We start from the raw sequence: 14731 nt of genomic DNA, 5'->3' as shown, positions 1-14731 counted from the left end.
CAGAACCATCTAATCTTTGCTGCTGTATTTTTGTTGGGGATCTGTGGTGGTGGCGCGCTCACCCCAGCGGATGGGAAGGGGCGTGGGTGGGATCTGTGGTTTGCAGCTCTGCCCAAACGCCCTTTGGAGGTGGCTGGGTTGTGCATCTGATGTGGACACTTGAGGATTTTTCTGAGCATTTTTGGGTGCCTGTGATCCACACCATCCTGCTCCTTTCCAGAGCTGCCAGGAGCTGGGTTTCCATGAAACACGAATTTGCCATCTCAGATCCGCTGTTTAGGAGACCAGCAAAACAGATAAATGGGAACATAAGGTTGAACTTGGCCCAGCTATAAAGAACTATGAACTCCATTTCAGAAGCCATAAAACCAAGTGGAATGCTTGGGATTAAATCCAACAAAAACAGCTTTCAGTATTTCATCTTTGCAGTCCAAATGTTGCTGCTGCCATCAAGGATGAAAACCAGAAGGCAGAAGATGAACTGCTGTGTGCCTTTCCAGGCCGATGGATTAGAGGCTCCCTCTGGAATTCCATCAGTCTCTGCGCTGTGGTGACACCTCCCCTTGGAAAAGAGTTCTGTGCAAAGACCYTTCAGGGCTGTCAACATAAAATATAGATATATCCACACAGCCATATATTTCAACACAGCAGACTGATAGTGGAGCTGCGTTAGGGGTTGGACTCAATCTTAAAGGTCTTTTCCAACCTAAATGATTCCAGGATAATCCTATGCCAGCTTTCCATCAGCAACTCCCATTGTCCCTGAGGAACAACTAAGGACAGGGACTGAGAAGCAAATTTTAAGAWGATTCGTGCCTTATTCACATTAATCAGATGGTGAACAGACAATTTTTTCTAAGAGGGGAGGGTGCCCTCAGAAATTCATTTCATTCMCAGCATGAAATGGCTTWAAATTGAAAGRGAGCAGGGTCAGATTGGAGATTAGGGATAAATCCTTCCCTGGAGGGTGGGGAGATCCTGGCACAGGGTGCTCAGATAAGCTGTGACTGCCCCTGGATCCCTGGCAGTGCCCAAGGCCAGGCTGGACATTGGGGACAGTGGGAGGYGTCCCTGTCATGGCAGGGGTGGGATGGGATGGGATTTAAGATCCCTTCCAACCCAAACAAGGACAAGACACACTCCTGGGAGCTTCCCAGCCCTGAGCTCTCTCCAGGACCCCCCTTTTGCAGGGCTGGATGTTCCCACACAGGTCAGAGCTGTGATCCCCCCACAGTGAGGGACTCCCTGCTCGTGCTCCCAGCACCACCAGTATCATTTTTCCCACTGGCATTTTCCTGCCCAGGATCTCTTCCATGAATCACTTTAGAGGACAATCCTTGCCCAGGATATCTTCACTCACATTACAATGGCCTAAAAATAGTGGAGTTGTTTCAGGAGGGGGCCCTGTGCCAGCTGAACATGAGCACAGCTGGCTGGGAAGAAGCCTATGGCCTGCAAGCAGAAATGCTGGAATTATTTCCATGACACTTCCAYGCTTCACCAGCTCCCTAAAATTACAAAACCTACCAAAAAGCCCAAGGCTGGGTGAGTTGGAAGAGGCTGCAGCACTCAGCCCTCGGATTGTACAGTTTGCTTTCCAGCCTCAAAGAAACTCCATTTCCTTCTTCTGGCCYCCTCCTTTCCCAGTTCTGGGAAGGGGTTTTAATAATTGAGTGCACAATGCATCAGGAAAGGACAGGATCAGCACAGAAATAGCCTCTTCCTCTGAGGAGCAGCCTGAGTCTTTCCCTGCTTTCTGGGAAGGATAAACACAGGGAAGTAGCTCAGCTTCCAAACATCTGCATTCTAAAAACATTTGGATTTCAGAAACACTGGAAATCTGAAGGGAGTTCCCACGGTGAAGGTGATTAGGGGTGGTTGCTCTTCTGAAGGGTGCAGATCCCGTGGGGTATTTCAGGAGGCTCAGMTCCTTCCAGGCTCTCCCAGGGCACCTTACCAGGGCTACCCTTCCCCTCTGTCCCAGAATTCAGGTTTATCCTGTGTGTTGGCCCTGTTTAGGGATTGCAGGGGAAGAGGAGAACCTTTTTTGAGGAACAGAGCAGGAGACAGTTCGATGTGGCTCAGCAGCATCCATRGGGAAGGCCAAGGTGACCTGGCAGAGCCCAGGGTCCTGCACAGCTCTTCCAACCCTGCAGTGGAGCTTCAGGAGCCAGGAGAGCAGGATGTGCCCCAGGCAGCAGCTTCTTCAGGGGGATAAAGCCCATGCAGCTTTCCTGGATGATTGAGGCAGCTCCATGATAGTTTTGGGACAGTGAACAGAGGTTTCAGCAGCTCTGCAGCCTTCCAGCAGTGGCTCTGGTTTGGCACCAGCTCCTGCTGGCATCCACCACAGCAGGACTTGGAGGGCTCAGAGCCCCGGAGAAGAAAGTTGAATTGTTTTAAAAGAAGAGCTGAGGTTATTTCACACCCTGAGCACTGCCCCTCTGGAGGAGCTGAWCCCAATCACCTGAGCAATGAGGCCCTTCCATGGAACAGCAGGGTACAGACACCACATACCATTAATTCAGCTTRAGGAGACTTCTCTTTGCTTCTTTASGAGCTCTTACAACACAGTCTAGCAAGCAAGAAATGTGTTACTCGTTCCTGAGATTTTACACTTAATTTACATCTGACTCCAGCTTGGCACAGAGTGTTGGAAAATCCCCAAACCTCCTTTTTATTACCCAGGGGGTGGCACAAGATGAGCTTTTCTGCTTTGAGATCTCAAAGAGAATTCCCACCTTTGCAGGAGTCAGTCCCTGAAGGGCACAGAGCTGGAGCAAAAGCTCTGCTCTTGCAGCAGAAATGCTGCCAGGAGCTGGGTTAGCATTCCAGCAGCCTGCTCCAAGTGCTCAGCCAGCTCCTGACTCCAGCACGGTGGTTCAGCTTGAAAATCCTTGGAACAAAGAGCTGCTCCCCTAATGCAATCATCTATCCAAGTGTAAGAAAGAAAAGCCTTAATAAAGTCACAAAGCTGCTCTCTCTGTGTTTTAGAGATAATTACAGGGATAAGAACACACGTCAAAGCTTTCTGCAATCTCGTTTCTAATTTATCTTCATGATAATGCATTAAATAATCCCTGCTCCATCTCTGGAAGTGCTCAAGATTTGAGGGGTTTGGAGCAACCYGGGGTGCTGGAGGGTGCYCCTGCCYATGGCAAGGGTSGGATTGGATCTCTGAGGTCCTTCCCACCCTAACCAGTGTGGGATTCTGGGATAAATAACTGTAGGAACAGTTCCACRCTGAGCAGGAGGGGGTCAGGGCACAAAGCTGACTACAAAAGCTCCCAAGCCAGACTCACTCCCTGAGCTGATCCCACCCCACRGATCCTTGAACACAGAGACACCCAACAGCCAGGCTGGAGCCAGCTGCACACGCCCCAGCTCAACCTGTCTGGAAAGCAAAATGTTTATTCACTGCAGGTTATTGTTAAAGAGGGATTTTCCCCAAACACTTTAATGCATGCAAACACATGGACAACTTCTCTTCCAGGAAGGTTCAGAGCAGTCCTGGCCCTGCTGCCCTCAATGTAATTTTGCAGGTTTTATTATAGGATTATTCTTGAGTTTATGGGGGCTTTTTTTGTGTATTTATTTAGTATTCATATAATAGCTTTAAACTGAACAAGGGGGAATTCAGGTGAGATATAGGGAAGGAATTGTTCCCTGTGAGGGTGAGTGGCACAGGGTGCCCAGAGAATCTGTGGCTGTCCCTGGATCCCTGGCAGTGTCCAAGGCCAGACTGGAGCACCCTCAGACAGTGGGAGGTGGAAGGGGTAGAACATGATGGGCTTAAGGTCCTTCCCAATTCTAAGATCACCAATTCCCACATTCAGAAGCTGCTCCAGCACCACCTCACTGAGGGCACCACCACAAGATCAGAACCCTTCAGGGGAGGGACACTGGGAAAGGAAACCCTCCTGGGGGCCTGGCACTTACTGAGGTCATTGTCCATCTTGAAGGCRATGTCCAGCTGCATGATGAAGAGCATGAACTGGAACCAGGGGCTCATCTCCTTGCTGGGCAGCGGCACGTGCACGGCGAACACGATGTCGTTGGCCTCGATCTGCCGGCTCACGGCCTCGTCGAAGTCCTTGAGCTTYTTGCAGTGGTTGGGTCCCCATGGCATCAGCCACTTGGTTCTGTGGTGGTTCTTCCTCACATCAATGCACTTCACTGATGTGTAGGGAACGGCTGTGGTGGGGCTGGGGGCTGGGGATGCAAGGGAATCGTGTTTGTAACATCTTCAGACATCTGACACCGTGGTTTCCCCACCAAAACTCGCAGCTCCCCGCTYGGCTCTTTGAAGGGAATTTAAAACAAATGCACCCAGTGCTGCTCCTTCACAGCTCTTTGATCTCACAGTCAAGTAATTAAGTTTATTACATGCACAGATGTATTACTGACTTTGTAGTGGGATCAAATTAGGATTAATTGAAGAGCTGAGATCTGTTGGTTCGGCCTCAGATACCTCAGTCTCACAAAATCACTCTGATTTACTGAAAYCTTTTCCTTTCCCCTGCGCTCACTCGAGCAAATCCACACGCAAAGCATGTGCCCAGAGAAACCTGGATGGATAAACTAATCCTAAACCTCGTGGGGCTGCAGGGCAGAGCAAGGCAGGATTTACCCTGGGGATTTGCACCGTGCAATGCCACACATCTCCTCGGGCAGGCAGGTTTTCCTGCAGGGCAGTGGGAAATGAGACTCTGCAGAAGGGRATTTTCATGTTGTCACCATCCTTGTTATGACAGATAATCCAGGACTTCCCTTACAGATCCCCCAAAACCTCCAGCAGCACTAACACCACCCTASAAACTCCCAATATTCCAACGAGGAAAACAAGCTCTCCCGCTGCCCCCAGCCCCGCACTGCTACACCCAGATGATTCAGCCCTGGCTCCCYTGTAATTTGGGCACAGCAGGATCAGCCCAGCAGCTCTGGAGCTGTTTGGGATGGCAGCCAGGAGCCCTGTGGAGCACCTTCCCCAGAGTGCCACCTCGGCACAGGGGTGACATCCACCCTGCTTCCCACGGGCAGCCAGCGGTGACTCAACGCCAGGCGGGAGGAAGTTACTCAAAAGCCAAATGTTTATAAACCGCATTTTTTCCATTTTTTCACAGCGCTGAGTTTCTTCCAGCTCCAAAAGCGCAGGGATGCCGGGGTAAGGGTGGGCTCCAGGGGATTTGCAYGAGCAGGTGAATGGTTGGACTCACCGAYCTGAGGGGGTTTTCCAGCTRAAAGGATTCYRTGWGAAYTCACAGATCYTTTCATCTCAATCCACACGTGCCCAAACCCTCGCTGCACCCAGGAATCACATAAAAGTCTGACACTAAAGCAACCCCAAAACCAAACAAGTTCTTGGTATCAGAATCAGRGAATATCCTGAGTGGGAAGGGATGTACAAGGATCATTGATCCAACTCCAGGCCCTCCCTGTGCATCCCTGRCAGCGCTGTCCAAACCCTCCTGRAGCTCTGGRACCATTCCCTGGGGAGTCTGGGCAGTGCCAGCACCCTCTGGGGACCGAAAAATCTTTTCCCAATATCCACCCTAAACACTGCAGCAAGAAACAGCCAAGCCTTCAACAAACAAAAACAAAACTGCAAGTCCAGGGTTACAGAACACTCAGGATGTGCCCACAGTGCACAATGTTGATTCCTGCACCGTGCCTCGATGCAGAGCCCAAGAGYCACAGCTGAAACTGCAGCTGGAAGGGAATATCCAGAATCTTGCTGTGAAATGAGCCAGGCATTTCAGCCGAGCTCTCTGARCTCCTTAACTCTGACACATTCTGGGTGATTTCGAAGGCATTTCTGAATTAAGAGACATCRTTCCCTCTACAGAGAAGCCGAATGTTTCTTGCTTTGATGCAACTCATTATAGCCATAAATACATGTTTTCATCACTGCCTGATTATGATTTTAAACACTTGGCACGCTCCCTGCAGCCTCCCCTGTGCCAAAGCCCCAGCTTTGAGGAGCATGAGACAATGACTATACATATTCCTCGTCGGGAATCGCGCACCAAACCAACGTCGGCACTTGGCTTCCATTACTGCTTTGGCTCCCRGCCCGTTCAATCCGAGCGAGTGTTGAACCAAGTGGAAAAAAAATGCTTTGTGGAGCCTCAGCCAAGTCAGCCAACAGCATTACAAAGTGCTATGCAAAACAAAGCTCGCACMGAGGGATTTGGGCTGTGCTGCGGTGCCAAGGGCTGCTCCCAGCCCCGCTGTCCCCAAACCGGGGGATGCAGCAGCTCCACGGATCCCAGGATCTCTGTCAGTCTGGGAATAATTGAGCAGCTCTGTGTGCCCCAAACAGCGGCTCAGCCTCATGCTTGCTGCCATGAGGAGTGCAGGAATGCAGGCACGGCTTGGGGTAGGTGAGGAGCTGAGCTTTCTGCAGGAGGTTTGGCAGAAGCCAGGCAGGAGAGCAGCTCTCAGGGAGCCAGCTCAGCCAGGAGCCCCATGGCAGTCCTGGCACTGCCAKCAGGGTTGACAGCAGCAGTGCCAGCTGCCCAAAGCCGTGGGCAGGAGGTGCTGGAGCTCCCAGATTGGTTTGGAATGAAAAGGACCTTAAAGTTCATCCCATCCCAACCCTGTCCTATGGGCAGGATCACCTCCCATGTCCCAGGSTGCTCCAGCCTGGCCTTGGGCACTGCCAGGGATCCACCCTGTGCCAGGGCCTGCCCACCCTCCCAGGGAACAATTCCTTCCCAATATCTCACCTAAAATTCCCATGAATTTCCACCTTGGCATCTCCTCCAGCAGGGCCTCTGGAGGTGCTCAGCTCACTGCAGGAATCCCAGGCGATCCCAGTTACAGGAGCTGAACAGATCCTGCTGYTCCCTGCAGTGGGTTTGGCCAACAAACACTGGAGAGCTGGACACCCTCAGCAGCGTGGCCACCACTGCCCAGGGAGGGCTTCCCAGGGACTGCCAGGGCCACCTCAGCCAAGGCCACCTGAGCCAGGGCCACCTGAGCCAGGGCCACCTGAGCCGTGCCACACAAAGCAGAACAATTCCTGCCAGGAATGTCACCCTTTCCACCCAGGTGCTCAGAGCCTGATCCCACCCAGGCAGCAGAAAACAAGATCCAAGGGGCTTCCCTCAGGAGCTGGTCCTCAAAGAACAAAGAATACACCACTTCTCTGGTTTTAGACTTAAATCTTTAGGTAAAAAAAAAAATTACTGAGACAAGTGAGCTCAGTTTTTAGCATTTTTCTTTTGGGATATTAGGTACATCTGGATTTGGGTAAGAGCCACCATCACTCAGTATTTTGATTTTAATAAATTAAGGAGATCTTTGAAAAGCTCTTGTGATGAAGCCTCAGATACCTCCTTCTTTTCTCACTCAAATTCCAGGATTTCTATCCATTTGAGTCCCCCACCCCAGGCAAACCCATCCTGCCCCTTCTCATGGCAGCCCCTCCAGCCCTGCCATTAACCACCGACCCTTGCTCCAGCACCATAAACAAGCYCTTTGCAAACTCTCAATTGCATTGTGTCCACATTGATTAAAGCCTGAATCCCCCTGACCTCGGGGGGATTTAACTTCTCCCGGCAGCGGGAGCATTCTGCTTTTCTACTCAATTACCCCCTTCCGAGGCAGCCAGCACTTCCCAGCGAGCACACACAAAGGCYTTCTGCTTCATTACCCTAAGCGACTGCGGGGTAGGAATAAACAAGCTAATTTATCATGGACAGACCCAGCTTTTCCAACTGGAACAGCCACAACCTGAATAGCATCATATATGCACTCAGATTTATAAATCTGTATTTATTGYGGCGTGGTTTTTTTTCTTTTCTGCCTCCCTCTTTCCAGTTTAAAACATTTGAGTGCACAGTCTTTTAATTACCGTTTTTTAAATAGTTTTTACTTGATTTTTTTTTTTTTTTTTGTGAATTGCAGCAGCTTTTACATGCAGAATAATTGTATAATTAAATAACCCCACTGCCTACTGGAAGCCCACTCCCCTTGGGAAAGGTTTTTCTTTCTTACATTTGACTTCAATCTTTACACAGAYTAAAATCCTTTAAAGCCCCAGGGCACCAATTCCATCCTGATTTACAGTGGGAGTTTCCAGGCATCCCACAGCAGCTGCACACCCTCAGTTCTGTCTCCAAGATGTTTTTTCAGTGCTACAGGTTTCTGTCTTGTTTGTTCATAAAAATGAACATAACCATAAAAATGAACCATGAACCATAAAAATGAACCCGTCCAAACCACCAAACCCAAGTTTGTGGGGTCAGAACAGAAACTTTGTGGCTGCCCCTGGATCCCTGGGAGTGTCCAAGGATCTGGATATTGGGGCTGGGAGCAGCCTGGGACAGTGGGAGGTGTGGAATTAATGGGATTTTAGGTCCCTCCTAACCCAAACCATGCTGGGATTCTCTCCAACCACCCAGTCACATTTTCCTGTGCACTCTCATATCTCAGGGATTGTTTTTCCCCCCAAGGTTTGGTCTCCAGTGCCACTTTTGCAGCTTTGTAACCAGAAAAGCTTTTCCAGAGCAACACAAACTGGAGTTTTTTCCCAATAAATCAGTTCCCGAGGAACTGCAGGAGCAGCCAAGCTCTCAGAACGGAGGGAGCAGGGGATTCCCAGCTCCTTGATAAGCAGCCAAAGGGCTCCTGGGGAACAGAGATAAGAAATTATTCCCTCAGCCTCAGGCAAGGCACAGAGCAGGGAAATCTTCTGAGGCACAACTTGCTGAGAGAACGGAATGAATGATCTCCATAATTCCCATCCATATTCAACAGCAGCAACGAATGCAAATGAGGGTAGCACGAGCAGAGCTCCCTAAGTGCAGAAATGGATATCCAAAAATATTTTATTTAAAAGAAGAGAGAAGGAAAAAAAAAAAGAGGTAAAAGAGTTTTCCTAATTGCCAAAGAATGAGCCTGATCTTCTTCCAAGGCAGTTTTGCAGTGGGGTGAGATGCATTTCCTGCAACGCCCAGGCAAGGTATGAAATCCCAGTAAACACAGATCACACAGAGCAGGAAGAGCTGTTGGTATCCAGCAGCTTTTCCCCTGAGCCTGCCACTCCCCAGGCTCCACAGTCCCAGATAAGATACCCTGGAAACTGCCAGTGCTGGGATATGTGAGGAATTCCATCTCCATGTGAATGGGCTGCTCCAGGCCCTTCCCCAGGGCCACCTTGAGCCCTTCAAAGGCTTTCCCAGGCTATCAGCGAGTTATAGCCCGACTTCAAAGGGCATAAAATGTTATTTACCAAGGAAAAAACTTCCTGTGTAATGGATTTCCCTCACAAAGGGCAGGGGGGAAGCACGGCTTGGGAAGGGCTCAGGTCACGTTTAAATCAACACAACAGGGGAGCAGCAGGAGCTCTGACCTTGTCACCTGAGCCTTCCCGGGTTTGAGTTTGGAAGTGATGAGGCTGGAAAAAGAGAAATCCCAGCAGCTCAGAGGATTCCCAGCAGCTCAGAGGATTCCCACGCCTCAGAGGATTCCCACTCCTCAGAGGATTCCCACTCCTCAGAGGATTCCCACTCCTCAGAGGGTTCTCAGTTCCTCACAGGATTCCCAGCTCCTCAGATCATTCCCACTCCTCACAGAATTCCCATCTCCTCAGAGCATTCCCATCTCAGATCATTCCCACTCCTCAGAGCATTCCCTCTCCTCAGAGCATGCCCATTTCCTCAGAGCATTCCCATCTCAGAGCATTCCCACTCCTCAGAGCATTCCCACTCCTCAGAGCATTCCCACTCCTCAGAGCATTCCCGTCTCCTCAGAGCATTCCCGTCTCCTCAGAGCATTCCCGTCTCCCCAGATCATTCCCGTCTCCCCAGATCATTCCCATCTCCCCAGATCACTCCCATCTCAGATCATTCCCACTCCTCAGATCATTCCCACTCCTCAGATCATTCCCACTCCCCAGAGCATTCCCATCTCAGATCATTCCCACTCCTCAGAACATTCCCACTCCTCAGAGCATTCCTATCTCAGGTCATTCCCACTCCTCACAGCATTCCCAGCACAGCCATTCCCATCTGGAAACTCTCCATCCCTGTCCCTTTTGCCCACTCAGCCACAGTCACAGCTCTTCCAAAGCAGAACGGAGCAGCCCCCAACTAAACAGCCATGACCTTTGGTGTCTGCTTTCTCCTGTCTGCCGGTGCCCTGCCAAGGCTGCAGCACTGCAGGAATGTGGCTTTACAGAGGATCCATTGGCATTCATGGCCACGGAGCACCGACCAGCTCCTGGAGAGGCCCTGCATGAAAGGAAGGCAGGCACACAAAAATGTTCTTTGTCCCCGCYTGAAGCACTCTTTCCTATCCATACCTTGGAAATCCGAGCGCCTCCCCCATCAAAAGATCAGCTCGGCCCCAGGAAGGGAATGAAATCCCAGGAAAGAAAATGAAATCCTGGAAAGTGGGGGCTCAGGAGCCAAATCAGACATGTAGATAATGAGCTGGGATTGTGGAGAGCTGCTCAGCCATGGCCACACATGACTCATTATCTCTCCGGGCCAGACACACAAGGAAGTTTGAGCTCCTCCAGTCACAACAATTCTGTTTTTTCCAGCCTAAGCCAGGGAAGGGAGCARTGAACCTGCACCTCCTTAAATCCATCCCTCTCAGCCCGGAGGACTCATGTGCTAAATAAATCCCTCCACTTTTCCAATCACTTAAATTTGTAAAGTGTACGGGTGGTCACTGGGCTTAAAACATTTCACTGTGTTTGAAGCTGCTCCTGGACTTGCCTGGACCACAGAGAGTTCTCCTGCATTGCCTGGGCTTGTTTGAACCCAGAAAATCTGTGATTTGGGATAAGGCATCCTTGGAATCACAGAAGTTTGAGCTGGAAAGGGACTTTTAAAGTGACTCACGTAAAATAAGGCGTTGAAAATTCCCTTTTGAAAAGTTTTGGAAGCTGGGATGTGGCTGCACGGAGATCTGTGGTTTTTTTTTTTTTTTTCCTTTTAGAAATCCTTTCTATACATAAAAATTCCAGGATGCAAAGGCAACCAGAAAAGGACACCACAAAGGAAGATAATTTGTAATCCAAAGCTTGGCTTTCAAAACAATCAAGAGGCATCAAACCCCATAAACCCAGTCAGATTCCATACACACATCACAGCAGCTGGCAGGAGAGGACATAGGTGTGTCCAGCTCAGCCTTGGCCTGGAGCTCTTGTGGTGAACACCCCAGTCGTCAAAATTCCCAGTGACAGGCACAGCCAGATGGGTGCTGCAGCTGGGAATCGTGGAACTGTTTAGGTTGGAAAAGCCCTTTTAGGTCAGTGAATGGAACTGAGCTCCAGCATTGCCAGGGCCACCCCTGCCCCGTGTCCCCAAATGCCACATCCACAGATTTGAAATCCCACAGGGATGGGGACTGACACTGCCCTGGGCAGCTGTGCCTTTCCGGGAAGGAATTTCCCCTAAAATCGGCCCTAAATCCATCCCAGCACATCTTTAGGGCATTCCCTCTCCTCCTGTCCCTGTTCCCTGGAGCAGAGCCCGACCCCCTCTTCTGTCAGGGAGTTGTGGCCACAGGAATGCCATGGGAACATCTCCCATSCATGTGCATCTCCTGCTTCACCAACAGACAACTCGCAGCAAATCCCACCTGAGTGCTGATAAGACTCCCGCTGCTAAATAAAAAAGCTGTTGGAAAAGTRGAATTTGCATTAAAACTCCAGCATCACACACTGCTCCAAACAGAGCTGGGGAAGCAGCCGTGGCAGAAAGCCCCTGATTGCAGGAAAACGCAGCTTTGTGGCTGTATCAGGTACCTGCATTTGGGTATTTTGGMCTGGCACGAGGGATCTGTTAAAATAGAGCACTTAGTCATTGTTTTGAAACATGACCTAAGTGCCTGCGAGGGGAAAGGCTGGCTCGGCTGCGCGGCCCTGTCCTGCTCCTGTACGTATTTTGGGTTGTCTAGACCYGGGCACACCAAAATAACCGGATTTTGGTGTCTGTTGGGTGTGCTGGATTAAACCAGAGCAGGGCCATGGTGGCAGTGACACCTYTGCWCCCTCYCCACCCGGTGTCACCCCYGGGAGSAGTGGGACTGTGGCACTGGGAGCTCTCCCAGCACCTCCGACCCGCTGCTCACCAGGAGGAGCTTCCTCACTGGAAAAAAACTCCAATTTGGGAATAACTAATGGGGCCAGGACCCCACTGCTGCAGGTCCAGAGTCTCCCAGAGTTCCCAAAAAAGGAGGTTCCTTGCAAGAGCTGCCCAGCTGTGTGACACCCTGCCAGATRTTGGGGACCACACCTAGCTTACACATGGAACTTTGTGTTTCACAAGCACCAAATATCCCTGGATTTCCAGCTCCCAGSAGCTGCTGGCTCAGGGRTGAGCCTCTCAACTCCTTAAATGCATCAGAAGRGGTAAATGCTGCAGAGGGAAAAACAAATTGGGTGATTGATTAGAGCAGTTTGAGCTGAGAGATCAGAAAAGGGGATTTCCAGGAATTACAGAACTTTCAGGGCAGGAGCCTCCTGGGACTGTGCTACAGATAGAAGATGCATTCATTCCAGCAGGATGGGGTGACTGAGTTTGTGCAGGAATTCCAGCATTTTGGAGTGACTGAGTTTGTGCAGGAATTCCAGCAATTTGGAGTGACTGAGTTTGAGCAGGATTCCAGCATTTTGGAGTGACTGAATTTGTGCAGGAATTCCAGAAGGATGGAGTGACTGAGTTTGTGCAGGAATTCCAGCAATTTGGAGTGACTGAGTTTGAGCAGGATTCCAGCAATTTGGAGTGACTGAATTTGTGCAGGAATTCCAGCAGTTTGGAGTGACTGAGTTTGTGTAGGATTCCAGCAGTTTGGAAGCTTTTCCATTCCATCATTTTGGAGTGACTGAGCTTGTGCAGGACATTGACCTCAGCCCCAAATCCCCGTCTCTGCCAATTCCAGCCCCACCTGGGACACCCCTCCAGGATGGGATGCCCAGCAGTATCAGCAGGCAACAAAGCAGGGCATAAACCAGCTGGAAAACTGAACTAACACAATTTAAATTCTTTCATTTCTCAGTCCCTACAAAACTGAGCAAAAACATTAGTTTTTTTCCTGCAAAGCCAACCATAAACATCTGCCTGTCACATCTGTCCCCAGCTGCCAGCACAAACAGGGCTTTCTGAGCCACACCAGCCTTTGGAACAAGTAACTAAATTCAGCAGCAACAAACTGTTTAAAAAGCCTTTTAAGATAAAGTCTGGGCTTCTCTGCATAGCACAGGCCAAGACATTTTATCTCAGGAATCAGCAGCAGGTTCAGTAACCTGCTCTTGAACAAGCTCATAAAGAGAAAAATAAGTAAAGRAAAAAAGCTAATTGTGATAAACTTYGTGTGGTTCCAGGCCTGCAAGAGCAGGAAAACTGGGGTTTAGTCAATATGTGCCAGCGACTCCTGTGTGAGGAAGCAAGAGAAAGTGGGAAACTGAAGTTTTCCAAAATTCTATTCAGTGGAATTTTATGGTTATTAGGAGCTGGTAATTAGAGAGGTCACAAAGGCAAAGCACCACTGGGCAGCAGGAACACGGAATCTGCTTCCTGAGGAATGGCTGGAGGTGTTCCTTGGATCCCTCTSGAGCAGAGCACCCTGAGAACAGCCGGGCTTTATTCTCCCAGCGAAGTGCAACAAAGTTTCAGAGCGATGCTGACCCGGTTCCTCCCGGGAGCTCCGCAGGGATCCTGCCCGGAGGAAGGGGATGGAGCCGGGGGAAGCAGCCCTGCCCCAGGAGCGGGCGATGCCCCGCAGGGCTGGACAGAACAGTCCTTCCCGGACAGAAACGCAACATTCCCACCCTGGAAACGGCCAAAGCTGCCAGATCCAGGCGCCCATCATTCCAAGGAGCCGGCGCACAACTCAGCTGCTTTCTAGTAAAAAAAAAAAATTCCAAAAAATTCCCAAGACTGCCCCAAACTCGCTCTCCTCCATGTTCCTCTTTCCATCCCCCAGGGAAAACTCCCCTCCCCGCAGGCAGCCCCCTCTGCAGGGCTGTGTCCCAGTTCCCATTCCCTGCCTTTGGGAATGCTCAGGGATAAATAAACACAATCTGCGCTCTCGATCTGCCCGCTGCGGAGGTTCGCGTGCGGAGCCGGGGGSCCCAGAGCCGAGGGGTGTCGGGGAAGGGGATTCCATCCCCCCCTCGGCAGCCACGAGGGTTTTCCATGGGCACGAACAAACCCAGGCCGAGCCCACGCGGATCTGAGCTTCTCCTGGAGGAGGATCCCTCTCGGAACAGGAGAGGGAGGTGGAAGGGAGTGGGTTCCCCTTGGAAGAGGATCGGGACGTGGAAGGGAGGGGACMCCTCCTGATGGAGGTCGGGAGGTGGGAGGGAGGAGAGGGGATCCCTCCTGGAACGGGATCGGGARGGAATGGGAGGGGGTCCCCCGGAGAAACGAGCCCGGACAAAGCGCGAGTCCCAAAAAAACCCCACAGCCGGGAACCCCCCGCGCCAGTCATTCCCCTTTTTATTTTCTTTTTCTTTTTTTTTTCCTAGATTTTTTATTAATTTTTTTTTTTGTTCTCCTTCTGGCAAGAGGGGAAGATTTCCTCCCGCGGCCGATTCGGAGGCCGAGGCACGGGGAGGTGCAGCGCCAAGAAGGGAGGAAAAATCCTTTTAAAAGAATAAATTATTATTATTTTCTAAGCCAACTTTGAAACGCGAGGCTCCCTGCGCGATCCGTCGCCATACTGAAGCTTTCCCACTTCCCTCTTTCTTTAAGTCCAGGCTGAAACCAGG

General features: G+C 50.6%; 1 protein-coding gene across 1 annotated transcript in view; it reads right to left on the bottom strand.

Moving 5' to 3' along the window:
• WLS (Wnt ligand secretion mediator) overlaps nt 1–4662 on the bottom strand; it is a 14775-nt gene extending 10113 nt beyond the window's left edge. The window contains exons 1-2 of the mRNA XM_057386014.1: nt 4631–4662; nt 3940–4244 (exon numbers count right to left, since the gene is read on the bottom strand). Of these exons, the coding sequence (XP_057241997.1) occupies nt 3940–4244; nt 4631–4662 (337 nt within the window). The remainder of the gene's footprint in view (nt 1–3939; nt 4245–4630) is intronic.
• Nucleotides 4663–14731: the final 10069 nt, after the last annotated feature.

Source organism: Malurus melanocephalus, unplaced genomic scaffold (assembly GCF_030028575.1).
Source record: "Malurus melanocephalus ecotype Western Australia unplaced genomic scaffold, MMel_1.1 scaffold_900, whole genome shotgun sequence".
NCBI classification, from domain to species: Eukaryota; Metazoa; Chordata; class Aves; order Passeriformes; family Maluridae; genus Malurus; species Malurus melanocephalus.
This window is presented reverse-complemented; position numbering and strand designations above follow the sequence as displayed.